The sequence below is a fragment of the Podarcis filfolensis genome, assembly GCF_964270895.1.
Source record: "Podarcis filfolensis genome assembly, chromosome: 5".
NCBI lineage: Eukaryota > Metazoa > Chordata > Lepidosauria > Squamata > Lacertidae > Podarcis > Podarcis filfolensis.
In genome coordinates this window covers 3,358,746-3,376,331 of record NC_139608.1, presented here as the reverse complement: position 1 = coordinate 3,376,331, position 17,586 = coordinate 3,358,746, and the positions used below count along the sequence as shown (strand labels likewise).

Below are 17,586 nucleotides of genomic sequence, written 5' to 3'. Positions count from 1 at the left end.
AGACCTCAGGGTGGTTCACACACAAAAAAATTCCAACATAAAAACACAAAATACATGATGAACACAAGAACGAAAAAGACAAGCCAATAACCGCCCCCCAAAACACACTCATTGTCTTAAATCTCTTTATCTTATACCTGACCATGCTAATTTGTTTTTCTCTTTTGTTGAATTATTGGAATGCTATGTGAGTCTTGTGAGGGACGCGGGTGGCGCTGTGGGTTAAACCACAGACTTGCCAATCAGAAGGTCGGCGGTTCGAATCCCCGTGACGGGGTGAGCTCCCGTTGTTCGGTCCCTGCTCCTGCCAACCTAGCAGTTTGAAAGCACGTCAAAGTGCAAGTAGATAAATAGGTACTGCTCTGGCAGGAAGGTAAACGGTGTTTCCGTGCGCTGCTCTGGTTCGCCAGAAGCGGCTTAGTAATGCTGGCCACATGACCTGGAAACTATACACCGGCTTCCTCGGCCAATAAAGCAAGATGAGCGCCGTAACCCCAGAATCGGTCACAACTGGACCTAATGGTCAGGGGTCCCTTTACCCTTTACCTTATGTGAGTCTTGTTTGCTACACATTTACTAAAGCAAACACTCAGCTTCCCTTCCATTTTGACCTGGCTACTATCCTTTATGATGTGGCTTCTGCAACGTCAAGGCTTGGCTACTGCAACATACTGTATTGGTGACTGCCCCCGGAGACTGTCCAGAGGCTTCAGCAAGTGCGCAAGTCTTTGAAACAAATACATTTGTACAGCAATTTCATTTTTTTAAAAAAAATCCATCCAAGTTTAACAAATACTCTTTACTGGGGACAAACAAACCTTTCAATTAGAGTTTCTTTAGCACAGCCCTTTTTGCCAGCATATAGTCCACTGGGTTTTAGACTGCTTTGTTGTGGGTTTTAGTTGTGTTGTATTTAAAAAATAAACACACTTTTGATGTATTTTAGCTGTTGTCAACTGCAGGTACTTTGGAGTCCAGCGGCCTGGGCAAACCACATTGTGGTCAAGCGGTTACTCACCCACGGCTGTGTAATGAGCGTCAAACCCTGTGAAACGTTCCTCGTTGGAGAAGTCCGATCGGAAAGTGAGGCTCATGAAAGACCCCGGGGAGACAATGGCCTGCTGCCCTGGGGTCTGCTCTGTGTCCGTGGCTTCCCTGCCGCAGAAATTTGCCAGGACTTGGTCTTCAGACTCCACCTGTTCCAAGCCCAACAGGAAAGAAAAAGAACCATCAGCTTGAAGGTGGTGGAAATATATTGTTGTAGCAACACCAGCACTTACGTGCACCTCCAAATCTGAAGAAGAGTTTGGATTTGATATCCCGCTTTATCACTACCCGAAGGAGTCTCAAAGTGGCTCACAATCTCCTTTCTCTTCCTCCCCCACAACAAACACTCTGTGAGGTGAGTGGGGCTGAGAGACTTCAGAAAAGTGTGACTGGTCCATGTGCAGCTGCATGCGGAGGAGTGGGGAAGCGAACCCAGTTCACCAGATTACGAGTCTACTGCTCTTAACCACTATACCACACTGGCTTTGCAGAACAAGAAGAGGAAATAAGGGTAATATATTGTTCTTTCACTGTCTGTTGCAGCAACATGCCTTTCCAGACCTGGGTTTTCCACAAGAAGAAGAGGAAATACAGTAAGGGTGATGCTACTGCAGCTGATGCCCCCAGGAAGATTCACAGTCAAAACCAAGTAGTTTGTGGAGGAAGAAGGGGGAATAATAATAATAATAATATTTATTTGTTGTTTTCCAGAAAAAAGATGCTTCAGAGTGTCTTACAAATCCACAAAACACAAAATAAACTTGATCATCAATTAAAAACAAATCGATAGAAAAAATACTATTGTTATTTATTACTGATATTTCTTGAGTTTATATACCACCCTATACCAAGAGGATTCACAGAAAAGATCACAACATATAAAATCAGAATAAAAACAGCAACTCAATAACAACCCCCCCAAAAGAGCCACCTTTTAAAAGGGTATAGGATGTCCATCAGGTCAACCAAATGCCTGGTTAAAAAGGAATGTTTTTGCCTGGTACCTAAAGGCGTATAATGAAGGTGCCGGGCGAACTTCCCTGGGGAGAACATTCCACAGACGGGGAGCCACTGCAGAAAAGGCCCTGTTCTCGTGTTGCCACCCTCCGGACTTCTTGAGGAGGAGGCAGACGAAGGAGGGCATCAGATGATGATCTCAGGGACCAGGTAGGTTCATATGGAAAGCGGCAATCCTTGAGGTATTGTGGTCCTGAGCCATACACTATACAATACAGTAAAACAAATACAAGCACGGGCTGTGTGTGATAAAAGAAAGTGCATTTTTGCACAGCTCATAAATTGTGGAACCTGCTCCGACAAGAAGCAGCAGCGGCCACCAGCTTGGGTGCTTTTAAACAGGATTGGGCAAATTCATGGAGGATGTTATGTACCTTGAGGACTATGAATGCGACCTCCCGGGCAGGACTGGAACTTAGAGGGGAGGGGTGTTATGTACTGAGTTGAATTGGATCCAAACTGCAGCAGTCTGATTGGTCCTAGAACAATAGGATCCAAAAGGCAGCAGTCTGATTGGTCCTAGAACAATAGGATTCAGAATGCAGCAGTCTGATTGGTCCTAGAACAATGCAGCAGTATGATTGGTTGGCAGGAACCACCCAATCATGCTCCAGATAGAAGTGAATCCACAACCTGATTGGCTTACAGTAGAATTCCGGAATTAGCCAATCATGTGCAGCCCATTGTGTAAATAATGTATATAAAGCAGATACTTTGAGGGGACTTTCATTCATTCCTCCTCACCACTATGAGCTGAATAAAGAGCATGAAATCACTTTGCGACTCTGAGTATATTTCAGAGGAGGAAAGGGCTATCAATGGCTAATAGCCACAATGGCTGTGCTCTGACTCCAATGCTTCTGAACACCAGATTCTGGAACTGGCAGCAGGAGGAAAGAGGACTCTTGTGCTCGGAGCCTGTTTGCTGGTTTCCCATCAGGGCATCTGGTTGGCTCATCGGTCTGATCCAACATTGGTCTGACATTCTTTTGTCTGTGTGTTCAGGTGTCATGCACGACACAGCAATGTTGAAACACAGTTACAGCGGTGCCTCTGGTTGCGAACGGGTTCTGTTCCGGAGGCCCGTTCGCAACATGAAAGGAATACAACCCACAGCGGCGCGTCTGTGCACGCGCGGGTTGCGATTCGCCGCTTCGGTGCATGCGCGTGACGTCATTTTTGCGTGTCTGCGCATGTGCAAGCGGCGAAACCCAGAAGTAACCCTTTCCGGTACTTCCAGGTTGCTGCAGGACGCAACCTGAAAAAACGTAACATGAAGCAAACGTAACATGAGGTAAAAGGTAAAGGGACCCCTGACCATTAGATCCAGTCGTGGCCGACTCTGGGGTTGCAGCGCTCATCTCGCTTTACTGGCCAAGGGAGCCGGTGTACAGCTTCCAGGTCATGTGGCCAGCATGACTAAGCCGCTTCTGGCGAACCAGAGCAGCGCACGGAAACGCCGTTTACCTTCCCGCTGGAGCGGTACCTATTTATCTACTTGCACTTTGACGTGCTTTCGAACTGCCAGGTTGGCAGAAGCTGGGACTGAGCAACGGGAGCTTACCACGTCACGGGGATTCGAACCGCTGACCTTCTGATCGGCAAGTCCTAGGCTCTGTGGTTTAACCCACAGCGTATGACTGTATAAACCCACCTTCCTGAATGGATTTTTTTAAAAAAATAAAATTGCATTTCTGCATTTTGCACCCACATCCATCAGCAGTGAAACAGAGGCTCACGATTGCCCCAGATGGCGTTTGTGTGTGCAGTGGAGCCTGAAACTTTCCCCAAAATTAGGCAGGCCAAATGGAACATATCCATTATCAAACCAATGTAGGGCTGGTGTCGACGTTTTTTCTCCTCTGATCTCCTACCCAACCCGCTTCCTGGAGTCTGAACATTGTTTGGAAACCAGGCTGGTCTGTAAGTCATGACAGAAGAGGGACGGAACCTCTTTTGCATTTTCGGGATGGCTTTCAAATCCTGCTTTCATGCACAGCGATCATTTTCAAAGCACTGCCAGCCACCCCGAACCCACAAGGCAAAACGCGCCCCAAGTCCAGCTAATCAATCACAGTCAGACCCTGCAGTTTCCTGGAAGGAAAGTATCCTCTCTGGGTAAGTTAAACAGCACCAAGGCCAATAACATGTGGGTGATCTGAAGCGTAGCTTTTCCAAAAAGCAGACCCGTATTCCGAGACGCGCCAAGCCCACAGCCTTCCTAGGCTCTCTGCCACACCCTGCCCTTCCAGAAAGTATGTAAACCTTTTTGCCACAAGACTGGGAGAGCGAAATCCAAGTGTATTGTGGCACCAAAAGACCATGAAGTCATTCAGCCACTGGGAACTTTCCATCAGGTTGTCTTAATTATCACAGCTTAGGAACAGATGAAGACAAACGCGCTCAGGATGTAGGCAAAAATTTTTTTCCACTCCGTTGGAATATTATCTTTAAAAATAGCTGCACGGCAAGGAGCCGAGGGCTTGCAAAATAGTCGAAGGAGACAATTCGGGGGGGGGGGCGGGTAGGTGTATGTTTGAGGCCTCTTTATTACTGGGGGGGAGACGCAGCTCATATTTCCCAGCTCAACCCCCTACCCTGCCATCTGCACTTGAAAGGGTCACAGGTAGATGAGCTGAGATTGCTTATGGGTGAGGAGAACAGGTGCCAGCCAACTCTAGTTGGGGCTGCCCCTGGGATCCAATCACCTTCTAAATCCGGCCCGCGGACGGTCCAGGAATCAGCGTGTTTTTACATGAGTAGAATGTGTGCTTTTATTTAAAATGCATCTCTGGGTTATTTGTGGGGCATAGGAATTCGTTCATTCCCAACCCCCCCCCAAAAAATATAGTCCCGCCCCCCCAAGGTCTGAGGGACAGTGAACCGGCCCCCTGCTGAAAAAGTTTGCTGACCCCTAGTCTGCAGGCCGCAGCTGGTGCAAAAGGTGCCAGCGAGTTTGTGTGTGTGGTCAAACTACTGCCAGCACGCAACACCTTGCTTGCAAAATTTGATCTGGCTGCAAATTTGCTAGCGGGTCAACAGAAAAAGGGTCTGGAAAACCAAGCCTGATGGGGATGGGATGAGGGAGTTGGTGAGCTGTCTTCAAATATCATATGGAAGATGGAGCAAGCTTGTTTTGTGCTGTTCCGGAGGGCAGGACCTGAACCAAGGGATTCAAATGACAAGGAAAGAGATTCTGACGAAACATCAGGAACGACTTTCTGACAGTAAAAGCTGTTCAGCAATGGAATGGACTACCTATGAAGGTGGTGGAGGATTTTAAAATCCTTGGAGGATTTTAAGCGGAGGTTGGATAGCCATCTGCTAGGGGTTATTTAACTGAGATTCCTGCATTGCAGGGGGCTGGAATGGATGACCTTTGGGTTACCTTCCAGCTCCACAAATCTTTTATTCCATCTGTTCTGAGGGCCAGGCAGAGCGTCAGAGACACACTCTTTCCTAGCCCCAGTCTGAGGCTGTCCAGCCCTGCTCTAACCATTGCACCACACACTGGGTCCCCAATATGGATTTCCCCTTCTCACTTCATACTGTCATGTCTGCAATTACAGCTTTACAATCCCAGCCACGTAAAGTGTGACCCAGAGATGGCCATTTCTCTCCCACGTGCACAAAGCCCTTCTGCATCTCTCCCCCAGCACCACGATTTTAAAAATGTGTGAGAAGATGCACTCTCACAGCAAAGTATGTTTTTCATTTTATACCGAAAGGGCTCTGGTATTCACTCGCTTTCCCGCTTGCTCCAAACTTTCACATCTCAACCCACAAATGCTTTCATTTTCACAAAGTCCCCTTCTGCTGCTGTCTCCGTCTCGTTCTGTCATCCGTCACATGAAATGTCATGCCAAAAAGACATAGAAAAAGAAAAAGAAACAAACCATACGGCAGAGAATTCCCACACTCTTTGCAAAAACAAAACACGACTATGCTCAGCAGTACCCCTTGTTATTTAATTTTACCTCTGACTCACAAAAGCGATGTGTGATATCAGATGATTAGAGAACCTCATGGAGGAAAAGGCTTTTGATGGGTACTGGAGGAGTCTTATATCTGGTATTGGAGAAAGTACTTATTTACAGAGCTCATGGGGTTCTGTCCGGGGCCTGTTGTTCAACATCTTTTTTAACTACTTAGATAAAGGAATAGAGGGGAAGCTTGTCAAATTTGCAGATGAAACCAAATTGGGAGGCATAGCTAATGCCGCAGAAGACCAAATCGGGATTTTAGATGACCTTAACCAGTTGGAGAACTGGACCCAAGCTAACAAAATGAATTTCAATAGGGACAAATGTAAGGTTCTGCACTTAGGCAGGAAGAACCAGCTGCACAAATATAAGATGGGAGACATCTGGCGTACATGTGAAAAGGATCTAGGGGTCTTAGTGGACCATAAGCTTAACATGAGTCAACAGTGTGATGCAGCAGCAAAACAAGCTGATGCAATTCTAGGCGGCATCAACAGAAGTATAGTGTCCAGATCAAGGGAAATTATAGTACCACTCTATTTTATAGTACCACACTGTGGGTTAAACGACAGAGCCTAGGACTTGCCAATCAGAAGGTCAGCGGTTCGAATCCCCGCGACAGGGTGAGCTCCCGTTGCTCGGTCCCAACTCCTGCCAACCTAGCAGTTCGAAAGCACGTCAAAGTGCAAGTAGATAAATAGGTACCGCTCCGGCGGGAAGGTAAACGGCGTTTCCATGTGCTGCTCTGGTTCGCCTGAAGCTGCTTAGTCACACTGGCCACATGACCCGGAAGCTGTACGCCGGCTCCCTCGGCCAGTAAAGCGAGATGAGCGCCGCAACCCCAGAGTCGGTCACGACTGGACCTAGTGGTCAGGGGTCCCTTTACCTTTACCTTTATTCACCTTTGGTCAGACCATGCCTGGAATACTGTGTCCAGTTCTGGACATCACAATTTAAGAAGGATATGGACAAACTGGAAGGGCGACCAAGATGATCAAGGGTCTGGAAACCAAGCCTGATGAGAAACGGTTGAGGAAACTGGGGATGTTGAGCCTGGATAAGAGGAGACTGAAAAGAGATGTGATAGCCATCTTTGGATAGCTAAAGGGCTGTCACACAGAAGATGGAGCAAGCCTGTTTTCTCTTGCTCCAGAGGGCAGGTCCCTACCTAATGGATTCAGGTTAAAAGAAAGGAGATTCCAACTAAAGATTTATATCCCACCTGTTTCTCCAAGGAGCTCAAGGTGCTGTTTATTGTTCTTGTCAGGTAGGTTAGACTGATTGGCAGTGACTGGCCCAAGGTTACTCAGTGAGCTCCATCTCCAAGCAGGGATTTGAACCCAGGGGTCAGCAAACGTTTTCAGCAGGGGGCCAGTCCACTATCCCTCAGACCTTGTGGGGGGCCGGACTATATTTTGAAAAAATAATAATGAATGAATTCCTATGCCCTACAAATAACCCAGAGATGCATTTTAAATAAAAGGACACATTCTACTCATGTAAAAACACATTGATTCCCAGACCGTCCACAGGCTGGATTTAGAAGTGGATTGGGCTGGATCCAGCCCCCGGGTCTTGGTTTGCCTACCCATGCTCTAACCACTATAAGAATAATATAAGAATTTTAAAGTCTTAGATATATAATAAATGTTCATAAATGTACCAACCAAGCACGTACATAGATCAGCACAGGAAGACCGACCTGAAACCATTTTTTGATTTCTAAACTGACCAAATGTTTTCTCTGCAAGGTCAAAGGGAAATGGAAAAGCCTTCCAATTGTCTTTTCCTTCACAAATCCTGTCTTAAGGGTATGTCTGTGTTTGAATAGGGTGAGCCTGTGACCTGGCTCAGGAACTAAGTATTTATCATTACAAAAGACTAGCCAGGCTCCCCAGGGTATCCAATCAAGTGAGCATTAACAGGTAACCCACTCAGATTTCTGCTGTAGACCGCCTTTTCTGTGATGAATGTATGATGTATGGAGGGGTGGTCTTGAGCTCCAGGGCAGGGAATTTAAAATGTCTATATAAGGACGGGCACACCTTGGTTCTGGGTTCCTCCTCCTTTCCTGCGTATTCTCTGGTTGGCCTCTGTTATTTTCTCCTACCAATAGGGAACCTATGTAAGGACTCTATATGGGCTCTTGGATACCCCATAAAGGAAAAGGGCAGATTGTGGTTTACAACACTGGTAGTGGGGAAAGAGAAGAAGAAGAGTTTGGATTTGATATCGCGCTTTATCACTACCCGAAAGAGTCTCAAAGCGGCTCACAATCTCCTTTCCCTTCCTCCCCCACAACAAACACTCTGTGAGGTGAGTGGGGCTGAGAGACTTCAGAGAAGTGTGACTGGCCCAAGGTCACCCAGCAGCTGCATGTGGAGGAGCGGGGAAGCGAACCCGGTTCACCAGATTACGAGTCCACCGCTCTGAACCACTACACCACACTGGCGCACTGTTGCACTCTGGTCCTGCTGATGGGCTTCTCAGAGGCATCTGGTAGCAGGATTGGATGAGCTATTGGCCCGATGAAGCAAACTTTTCTTACGTTCTCCCTACCAATCTCACCTTAAGTCTCACTCCTGTTTTCCGGGGATTGCCAGCACAGGCAGAACTAAAGAGCAGCTCAGGTGAAGCTTCTGTCCCAGGCAGACCAGAAGCCAAAGATCTTGCAGAAACCCAGAAGTCCAATGTTGCAACAGTTCTTAACCTTTAGCCAGCTAGAGGCACAGGGCAACGGTCTCTTCCTTGCTTCTGCAAACTGTTTCCTGGCATGTTTGCACAAATTGCTTTCCTGGATTAGACGAAGGTTCATCATGTCCTGACCTAAATGGGCAATGATTGGCTAGATTGGGGCATGAGAAATACACATGCCGGTTTCAAGGCAAGAAAGGATAAAGGAGAAGGTGCTGGAAGGAGCCGACAGAAATGTGATTCCTGGTGGAGCAAGAAACAGCCCCACCTGTAGGGCTGCCAGCTCTTGAATTTGAAACTTTTTCTGGTTTCTGATGATAGGGGTGGGACAGAACTAGCTGAACCTGCCTAATTCACACGTTCTGAAATAACAAACCGAAACACAGCAAATCCTACGAAATCCAGGCCTTTCTGAATTCTGCAATGCCGTTCCCCATCCCAAATAATGTGTACAAAATAGACATAGAATCATAACAGAGTACAAGACGCCTAACTAACGTAATCAGCTCTAAACTATTTCCAAATCTACTTAATTTTGACTGTGTCGTTTGCGCTCTGTACATGCACGGACTGTTTCTTGGGGGTTTATGGGGTATTTGGTTAATGCCTTTTTAGAAACTGAAATATAAAGTTAAGATTTTTAATTAATAATAATAATACAGTGGTACCTCGGGTTAAGTACTTAATTCGTTCCGGAGGTCCGTTCTTAACCTGAAACTGTTCTTAACCTGAAGCACCACTTTAGCTAATGGGGCCTCCTGCTGCTGCCGTGCCGCTGGAGCACAATTTCTGTTCTCATCCTGAAGCAAAGTTCTTAACCTGAAGCACTATTTCTGGGTTAGTGGAGTCTGCAACCTGAATCGTATGTAACCTGAAGCGTATGTAACCCGAGGTACCACTGTAAAGATAAATATTTTTATTGTTTATACCCCACCAATCTGGCTAGGTTTCCCCATCCACTCTGGGCAGCTTACAGCACATGGCAGCATTTTTAAACGACCCCAACCTCAAAGTGATGCAGCCATCCCTTTGGGCAGGGAGTTTGCCGCTCCTGGGTTCTGTACAGTCACAAAGCGTATTGTAAATAAAAAGTTAAGTAGCTGGCTGCAGCCACAGCAGAGTGAGGACAAAGCTCCCCTTGTTGGCTGGGTCCGTCTCCCCTCGCCTCATCGCTTTCCCCTGAAGCCCTTTAAAAGAAAGCAATGGGGATTTCCTGAGACAAATGCAGAGGGGCCACTCTCTCTCCTGGCATCCTGGGTGCAAATTCTTTCTCTTTCTGGCTTGGTGCCATCGTCTGCCCCCCCACCAGTGTCCCTATATTAGTCAAATGCCTTCCCAGTGCTTAGAGACTCCGTCCCCTCTAAGGTCTGGTCTGGATGGGATAACCTTCCCCAGACAGGGACCCTGTCTGCATTCCTAATGGAATGATTTGAATATGAATATGTCCTTTCTCTTTTTGGGGGGGCGTAAGAGAGGCAAGGGAGGCCCTTTTCATTTCAGAGATGCGAGCACCTCAAACTCTCGCGGCAAACCAGGGAGATTAGATGGGTGGGTCTCTGAGCTCTCATCCTTCAGAGAAAAGGGATATCAAGTTTGTTTAGTATTTCATTGCATTTATTGTTTATTATTTCACTGCATTTCTGTCTAACCTTTTTCTCCAGGGAGCTGAAGGTGGTTCTCTCCCTTTTCGTTTAATTAATCCCTACAACAACCTTTTAATAAGGGTGAAAGAGGAGAGCGCAAAATATGGCCTGAAGCTCAACATCAAAAAAACGAAGATCGTGGCCACTGGTCCCATCACCTCCTGGCAAATAGAAGGGGAAGAAATGGAGGCAGTGAGAGATTTTACTTTCTTGGGCTCCATGATCACTGCAGATGGTGACAGCAGCCACGAAATTAAAAGACGCCTGCTTCTTGGGAGAAAGGTGATGGCAAACCTAGACAGCATCTTAAAAAGCAGAGACATCACCTTGCCAACAAAGGTCCATATAGTAAAAGCCATGGTTTTCCCAGTAATGATGTATGGAAGTGAGAGCTGGATCATAAAGAAGGCTGATCGCTGAAGAATTGATGCTTTTGAATTATGGTGCTGGAGGAGACTCTTGAGAGTCCCATGGACTGCAAGAAGATCCAACCTCTCCATTCTGAAGGAAATCAGCCCTGAGTGCTCACTGGAAGGACAGATCCTGAAGCTGAGGCTCCAATACTTTGGCCACCTCATGAGAAGAGAAGACTCCCTGGAAAAGACCCTGGTGTTGGGAAGATAGAGGGCACAAGGAGAAGGGGACGACAGAGGACGAGATGGTGGGACAGTGTTCTCGAAGCTACCAGCATGAGTTTGACCAAACTGCGGGAGGCAGTGGAAGACAGGAGTGCCTGGCGTGCTCTGGTCCAGGGGGTCACGAAGAGTCGGACACGACTAAACGACTAAACAACAACAACAACAACAACCCTGTGAGGAAGGTTGGGGTGAGAGGCAGCGACTAGTCCCCAAGGTCACCCAGTGAGCTTCATGGCCAGTGTAGGATTTGAACCCTGGTCTCTCAGCTCCAGGTCCAACACGCTAACCACTACACCACACTGGATCTCCAAGCTGAGAATCTAAAGACTCCAAGGTAACCTTACACAACTGGGTGTGACCACCAGGTGTTGGGTGATCTACAACTTCCACTAGTCGCAGACCACAAGCTGGTTGGGGCTGACAAGACTCGTGGCCCAAAGCAGCCAGTGAACATAACAATGTAGGGTGGGGCTTGCAGGATCAGGCCAATGGCCCATTGACTCCAACATCCTGTTCTCACAGTGGCCAGCCAGATGCCTGTGGGAAAGCAGTAAGCAGAATTCGAACACAAGAGCAGCTCTCCCCTCCTGCAGTTTCCAGCAACTGAGAATAATAATAATAATAATAATAATAATAATAATAATAATAATAATTTATTTATACCCCACCCATCTGGCTGGGCGGCTTCCAACAAAGTATTTAAATACATTGGTCTGTTAAACATTAAAAGCTTCCCTGAACAGGGCTGCCTTCAGATGTCTTCTAAAAGTCTGGTAGTTGTTCTTCTCTTTGACATCTGGTGGGAGGGCGTTCCACAGGGCAGGCGCCACCACCGAGAAGGCCCTCTGCCTGGTTCCCTGTAACTTCACTTCTCACAGGGAGGGAACCGCCAGAAGGCCCTGGGAGCTGGATCTCAGAGTCCAGGCAGAACAATGGTCTGGGCAGATTCAGAAACATGACTGCCTCTGACTAGGAAGGCAGAGCGTAGCTATAATATCTAGTCACCACCAATAGCCCTCTCCTCCATGAATTTGTTTGGTCCTCTTTTAAAGCCATCTAAGTTGTGGACATCACTGCCTGCTGTGGGAGGGAGTTCCATAGTTTAACTAGCCGCTGCTTGAAGTACTTACTATCCCCTGTCCTAAAATGTCTAATAATAATAATAATAATAATAATAATAATATAATAATAATAATAATAATATATTTATACCCTGCCCACCTGGCTGGGTGTCCCCGGACCACTCTGGGCTGTTCCCAACAGAATATTAAAAGCACAATAAAACTTCAAACATTAAAAACTTCCCTACACAGGACTGCCTTCAGATGTCTTCTAAACATCAGATAGTTGTTTATTTCCTTGACATCTGACAGGAGGGCCTTCCACGGGGCCTTGCCACTACCAAGAAGGCCCAACATTCAGCTTCGTTGGATATGCAGCAATTCTAGTATCAAGAGAAGAAGAAAAAAATCTTTCCACGGGATACTTTCCGCATGCCATGCATAATTTTTATAAACTTCCATGCTGTTGCCTCTTACATGCTTTTTCCTGAAACTAAGAAGTTTGGCCCCCAGATGCACAAGGCTTCTCTAAATCCTTACTGGCAGGCTGTGGCACCATCATGTGGGATAGTTTTAATTTCTCTCCCTCTCCTGCCCTCACTGCTCTTTTAAGAATTGTTTCAGAGGACACTGAACCTCAGATCTCTGGGGTAGCAAGTTTGTGAGAAGCTACAATAGGATGCTCCCAGATGGGAGCTTACCGGGGGATTTTTTGCTGCTCGTGCCTCAGAATGGCCCACTTGCAGGGTTAAGCCCCCTTGGACTCTGCCCCAAATCCCTTTAATGCTCTTGCCCATCTAAAACAATGTGTCTTTTGGGTAGTGACAAAATGGGGAGCAATGGCAGGAAGGCAACAGGCAGATTAAACAGAAGCTTCTCTTCATCACTAATAATTAGAAACATTCTTTTTTCCCAAAAGAGAAAGGAAAAAATTATGTGCAAGTAGCAACCCACATTCATTTGCTGGTGGGTTTGTTCGTTTGGGTAATATATTATCCTCTGTCAAGTTTCACTTCATTTGGTCATGTTGCATAATCTCTTGAATTTTGTCTCTCTCTCTCACACACAAACAGGGTGCTTTATTCAAACATGACTCTCATATGTAATTCACGTACCACGCTTATTGTACGCAGGAAATATTCATGGACACAGCTAAGCATCTGGAAAGCACTTTGAGAATGTGGATCGCTACCTTCTTTTTACCCTTAGCGTACAGATCCCATGCAGACCACTTTTTTAAAAAAAACTTCTGAGTTAGAATTTTCATAGATGTTCCATGATCTTTCGGCAGCTGAGCTCATGGTTGGACAGAGTTCGTGTCCATCAACTGAAGCTCCTATAGCCAACAGAGCGGCAAGGGTTTTAAAAACCGCAGTGGGTATTTCCATCGGGGTTTTTCAGTCATACAGTGGTACCTCAAGTTACATACGCTTCAGGTTACGTACGCTTCAGGTTACAGACTCTGCTAAATAGTACCTCGGGTTAAGAACTTTGCTTCAGGATGAGAACAGAAATTGTGCTCTGGCAGCGCGGCAGCAGCAGGAAGCCCCCATTAGCTAAAGTGGTGCTTCAGGTTAAGAACAGTTTCAGGTGAAGAAGAGACCTCCGGAACAAATTACCGTAAGTACTTAGCCCGAGGTACCACTGTATTTACTTGCTCATGAGGGACAAATGGACAAAAGTGCATGCCCCCCATCCGCAAACTGATAAGGTCTAAGGTTTAATTTGAAACAACATTCATTTCTCCATGGCCTGTTGTTGTTGTTGTTGTTTAGTCGTTTAGTCGTGTCCGACTCTTCGTGACCCCATGGACCAGAGCACGCCAGGCACTCCTGTCTTCCACTGTCTCCCGCAGTTTGGGCAAACTCATGCTGGTAGCTTCGAGAACACCATCCAACCATCTCATCCTCTGTCGTCCCCTTCTCCTTGTGCCCTCCATCTTTCCCAACATCAGGGTCTTTTCCAGGGAGTCTTCTCTTCTCATGAGGTGGCCAAAGTATTGGAGCCTCAGCTTCACGATCTGTCCTTCCAGTGAGCACTCAGGGCTGATTTCCTTAAGAATGGATACGTTTGATCTTCTTGCAGTCCATGGGACTCTCAAGAGTCTCCTCCAGCACCATAATTCAAAATCTCCATGGCCTAGTAAGTACTTAATTAAAGTCTCTGGCTTTGATTTCACAATATAGATGGAAGGGTTATGTAGAACAGTGCCAGATTTAGGTAAAGGTAAAGGGGCCCCTGACCATTAGGTCCAGTCGCGGATGACTCTGGGGTTGCGTCGTTCATCTCGCTTTATTGGCCGAGGGAGCCAGCGGACAGCTTCCGGGTCATGTGGCCAGCATGACTAAGCCGCTTCTGGCGAACCAGAGCAGCGCACGGAAACGCCGTTTACCTTCCCACTGGAGTGGTACCTATTTATCTACTTGCACTTTGACATGCTTTCGAACTGCTAGGTTGGCAGGAGCAGCGACAGAGCAACAGGAGCTCACCCCATTGTGGGGATTCGAACCACCAACCTAATGATCGGCAAGTCCTAAGCTCTGTGGTTTAACCCACAGCGCCACCCATATCCCAGGTGCCGGATTTACGTATAAGCTAAACAAGCTATAGCTTAGGGCCCCACTCTCTTGGGGGCGCCAAAAAAATCAAAGGAAAAAACCTGGATGTATATTTCCAAAATATAAGATAAAAAACAAATAAAATAAAATCTACATGCAGCAACAGTGTTTTGTGTTGTGTAGGCTCCTATGATGTACATATTTTGTTACGTGCAAATGGCTTTAGATACCTATTAGGTCTATACTCTGGTTTCACCTCAGATCGTATAAATCTTTTGCCTTTTAGATACCTATTAGGTCTATAAATTACCATATACCATATATTCAACACAAAGAACAGCGACAATTTGTTGTTGACAAAGGACAGCTGGAAATAGAGAGGGCCCCATTACCTTCAGTAGCTCAGAGCCTCATCAAACCTAAATCAGGCCCTGGGTAGGAAGACAGATTGCAAGATCCCTTGTGGATGCAGAATGCAGTCATGCAAGTTGTTTGACACAGCAGAAAGAAGAAAGAAAGAAAGAAAGAAAGAAAGAAAGAAAGAAAGAAAGAAAGAAAGAAAGTCTTCTTGCAGCACATAGCTAAACTATGGAACTCACTCCAATGGGAGGCAGTGATGCCCTATGAAATATACTCAGAGTCGCAAAGTGATTTCATGCTCTTTATGCAGCTCATAGTGGTGAGGAGGAATGAATGAAAGTCCCCTCAAAGTATCGGCTTTATATACATTATTTACACAATGGGCTGCACATGATTGGCTAATTCCGGAATTCTACTGTAAGCCAATCAGGTTGTGGATTCACTTCTATCTGGAGCATGATTGGGTGGTTCCTGCCAACCAATCATACTGCTGCATTGTTCTAGGACCAATCAGACTGCTGCATTCTGAATCCTATTGTTCTAGGACCAATCAGACTGCTGCCTTTTGGATCCTATTGTCCTATTGTTCTAGGACCAATCAGACTGCTGCCTTTTGGATCCTATTGTTCTAGGACCAATCAGACTGCTGCAGTTTGGATCCTATTCAACTCAGTACATAACACCCTATGAAGAAAAGTTACAGTGTGATAGCTCAGTCGGTAGAGCATGAGGCTCTTAATCTCAAAGTCATGGGTTCGAGCCCCACATTAGGCAAAAAGATTCCTGCTTTGCAAAGGGTTGAACTAGATGACCCAGGTATGGTAATCCCGTCCAAGTCTACAATTCTATTACTCTTTAAGTTGGGCCTTTTTAGTTTAGGGGAAAAAAATGAGTGAGAGGAAACAGGATAGAGGTTTATAACGTGTGGTTTGGTGTAAATGCATAGGAGCAGGGCTCCCCGCCAAAAAAATATTAGGACTCAGGGTTATCCAGTGATGCTGAATATTCTGAGATTCAGGACAGATTAAATAAAGGACTTCATCACACAGCTTGTGATTAAATTGTGGGATTCCCTGCCATAAGATGTGGCTGTTAGAATTCCTGCTCCGTGATTGAAGTCATGGGATTGTTGTCTATCCCATGACGGTGTATGTTTTGACTCCACAGAGTGGGAAGTGATGGAGACAGGACGTTTGTGTTCCTGTGTTCCGTGAAGTGGGACTATTGCCCTTTGTTCTTTCTCTTTGCTCTCTGATGCTAGAGAGAGACGGAACCATGTTGCAGTTCTCCGTGTGTTTATATGTAAATAAAGTAGATTAGCCAAAATGCTGAGTTGCTGAGTTGCAAGGTGCGCAAACTCTGCGGATCCCTAAGCATGCCAATGTCTGTTGGCATCTGTCACTGTGATGTTTGGGCAGAAGAAAGCTTTGGAAGCTCCCGAACGATCGACCAGGAGGGAGGGAACATGCCAGTTGGGCATGTGTCCCTGCCAGGGTCCTACTCGAGTGCAGGCTGAACTCCTGACAGTGGCAATGGCTACCAAAGTGATGGCTTTAAGAATGTAAGGAGAGCCTGTTGAATGAGGCCAATGACTCCTCTAGTCCAGCATTCTGTTCTCAAGGCGGCCAACTAGTAGGATAAAGGCTACCAATGCCTCTTAGTCATGATGACTAGATGCCACCTCCAAGCTCAGAGGCCTTTGAATACCAGCCCTTGGGAAGAAGAAGAAGAAGAAGAGTTTGGATTTGATATCCTGCCTTTCACTCCCTTTAAGGAGTCTCAAAGCGGCTAACATTCTCCTTTCCCTTCCTCCCCCACAACAAACCCTCTGTGAGGTGAGTGGGGCTGAGAGACTTCAAAGAAGTGTGACTGGCCCAAGGTCACCCAGCAGCTGCATATGGAGGAGCGGAGACGCGAACCCGGTTCCCCAGATTATGAGACTACCGCTCTTAACCACTACACCACACTGGCTCACAGAGTTTAGGCCTTCGGTCTAATTCAGTAGTTTCCTGCATCACAGGGGGTTGGGCTAGATGATCCTTGGGGTCCCTTCCAGCTCTACAGTTCTGTGATTCCATGTTCTTAACTAAAGGATGCACTCAACTCTTCCACTGAAATCAGTGTGAATGAAAACGCTGACAGCCGCTAGGATGTTGGAAAGACGGACATGGTCCCCTACCAGAGTAGAATGGCAGAACAAATTGCTGGACTATGCAGAAATGGCAAAAACGACCAGGAAAACCAGAAACCAGGTAGATCAAAACTTTAATAAAGATTGGGAGGGATTTATATTATATTTGAAGGACCGCTGTAAACATTTGAACTCTTAAGCAGGTTTAAAATAACTCTTGTATGGTAACAAAGACTTTGGACAAAATGGATATCTGGAAAACTGGGGTGACATATGATATGCAGTAGAAAAGAGTAAATAAAGAACCCATGGAGGGCATAGCTATCAACGTTTCCCTTTTTTAAAGGGAAATTCCCTTATTCCGAATAGGATTCCTCGCAAGAAAAGGGAAAAGTTGACAGCTATGATGGAGAGGTGGCGGGGGGGGGGGGAGTCAAAAGATTAGGAAGAATCT

The 17,586-nt window shown here is 46.3% G+C and overlaps 1 protein-coding gene across 5 annotated transcripts in view; it reads right to left on the bottom strand.

The window, feature by feature from the left end:
• Positions 1–17,586, bottom strand: part of MASP1 (MBL associated serine protease 1) — a 109,190-nt gene that overhangs the window by 67,593 nt on the left and 24,011 nt on the right. For all 5 annotated transcript variants that reach the window (XR_014547893.1, XR_014547894.1, XM_083612822.1 and 2 more), the window contains exon 3: positions 1,019–1,196. Coding sequence is in view for 3 of the 5 variants with exons in the window: in XM_083612822.1 (XP_083468948.1) it covers positions 1,019–1,196 (178 nt within the window). In the remaining 2 variants the exon portion in view is untranslated. The remainder of the gene's footprint in view (positions 1–1,018; positions 1,197–17,586) is intronic.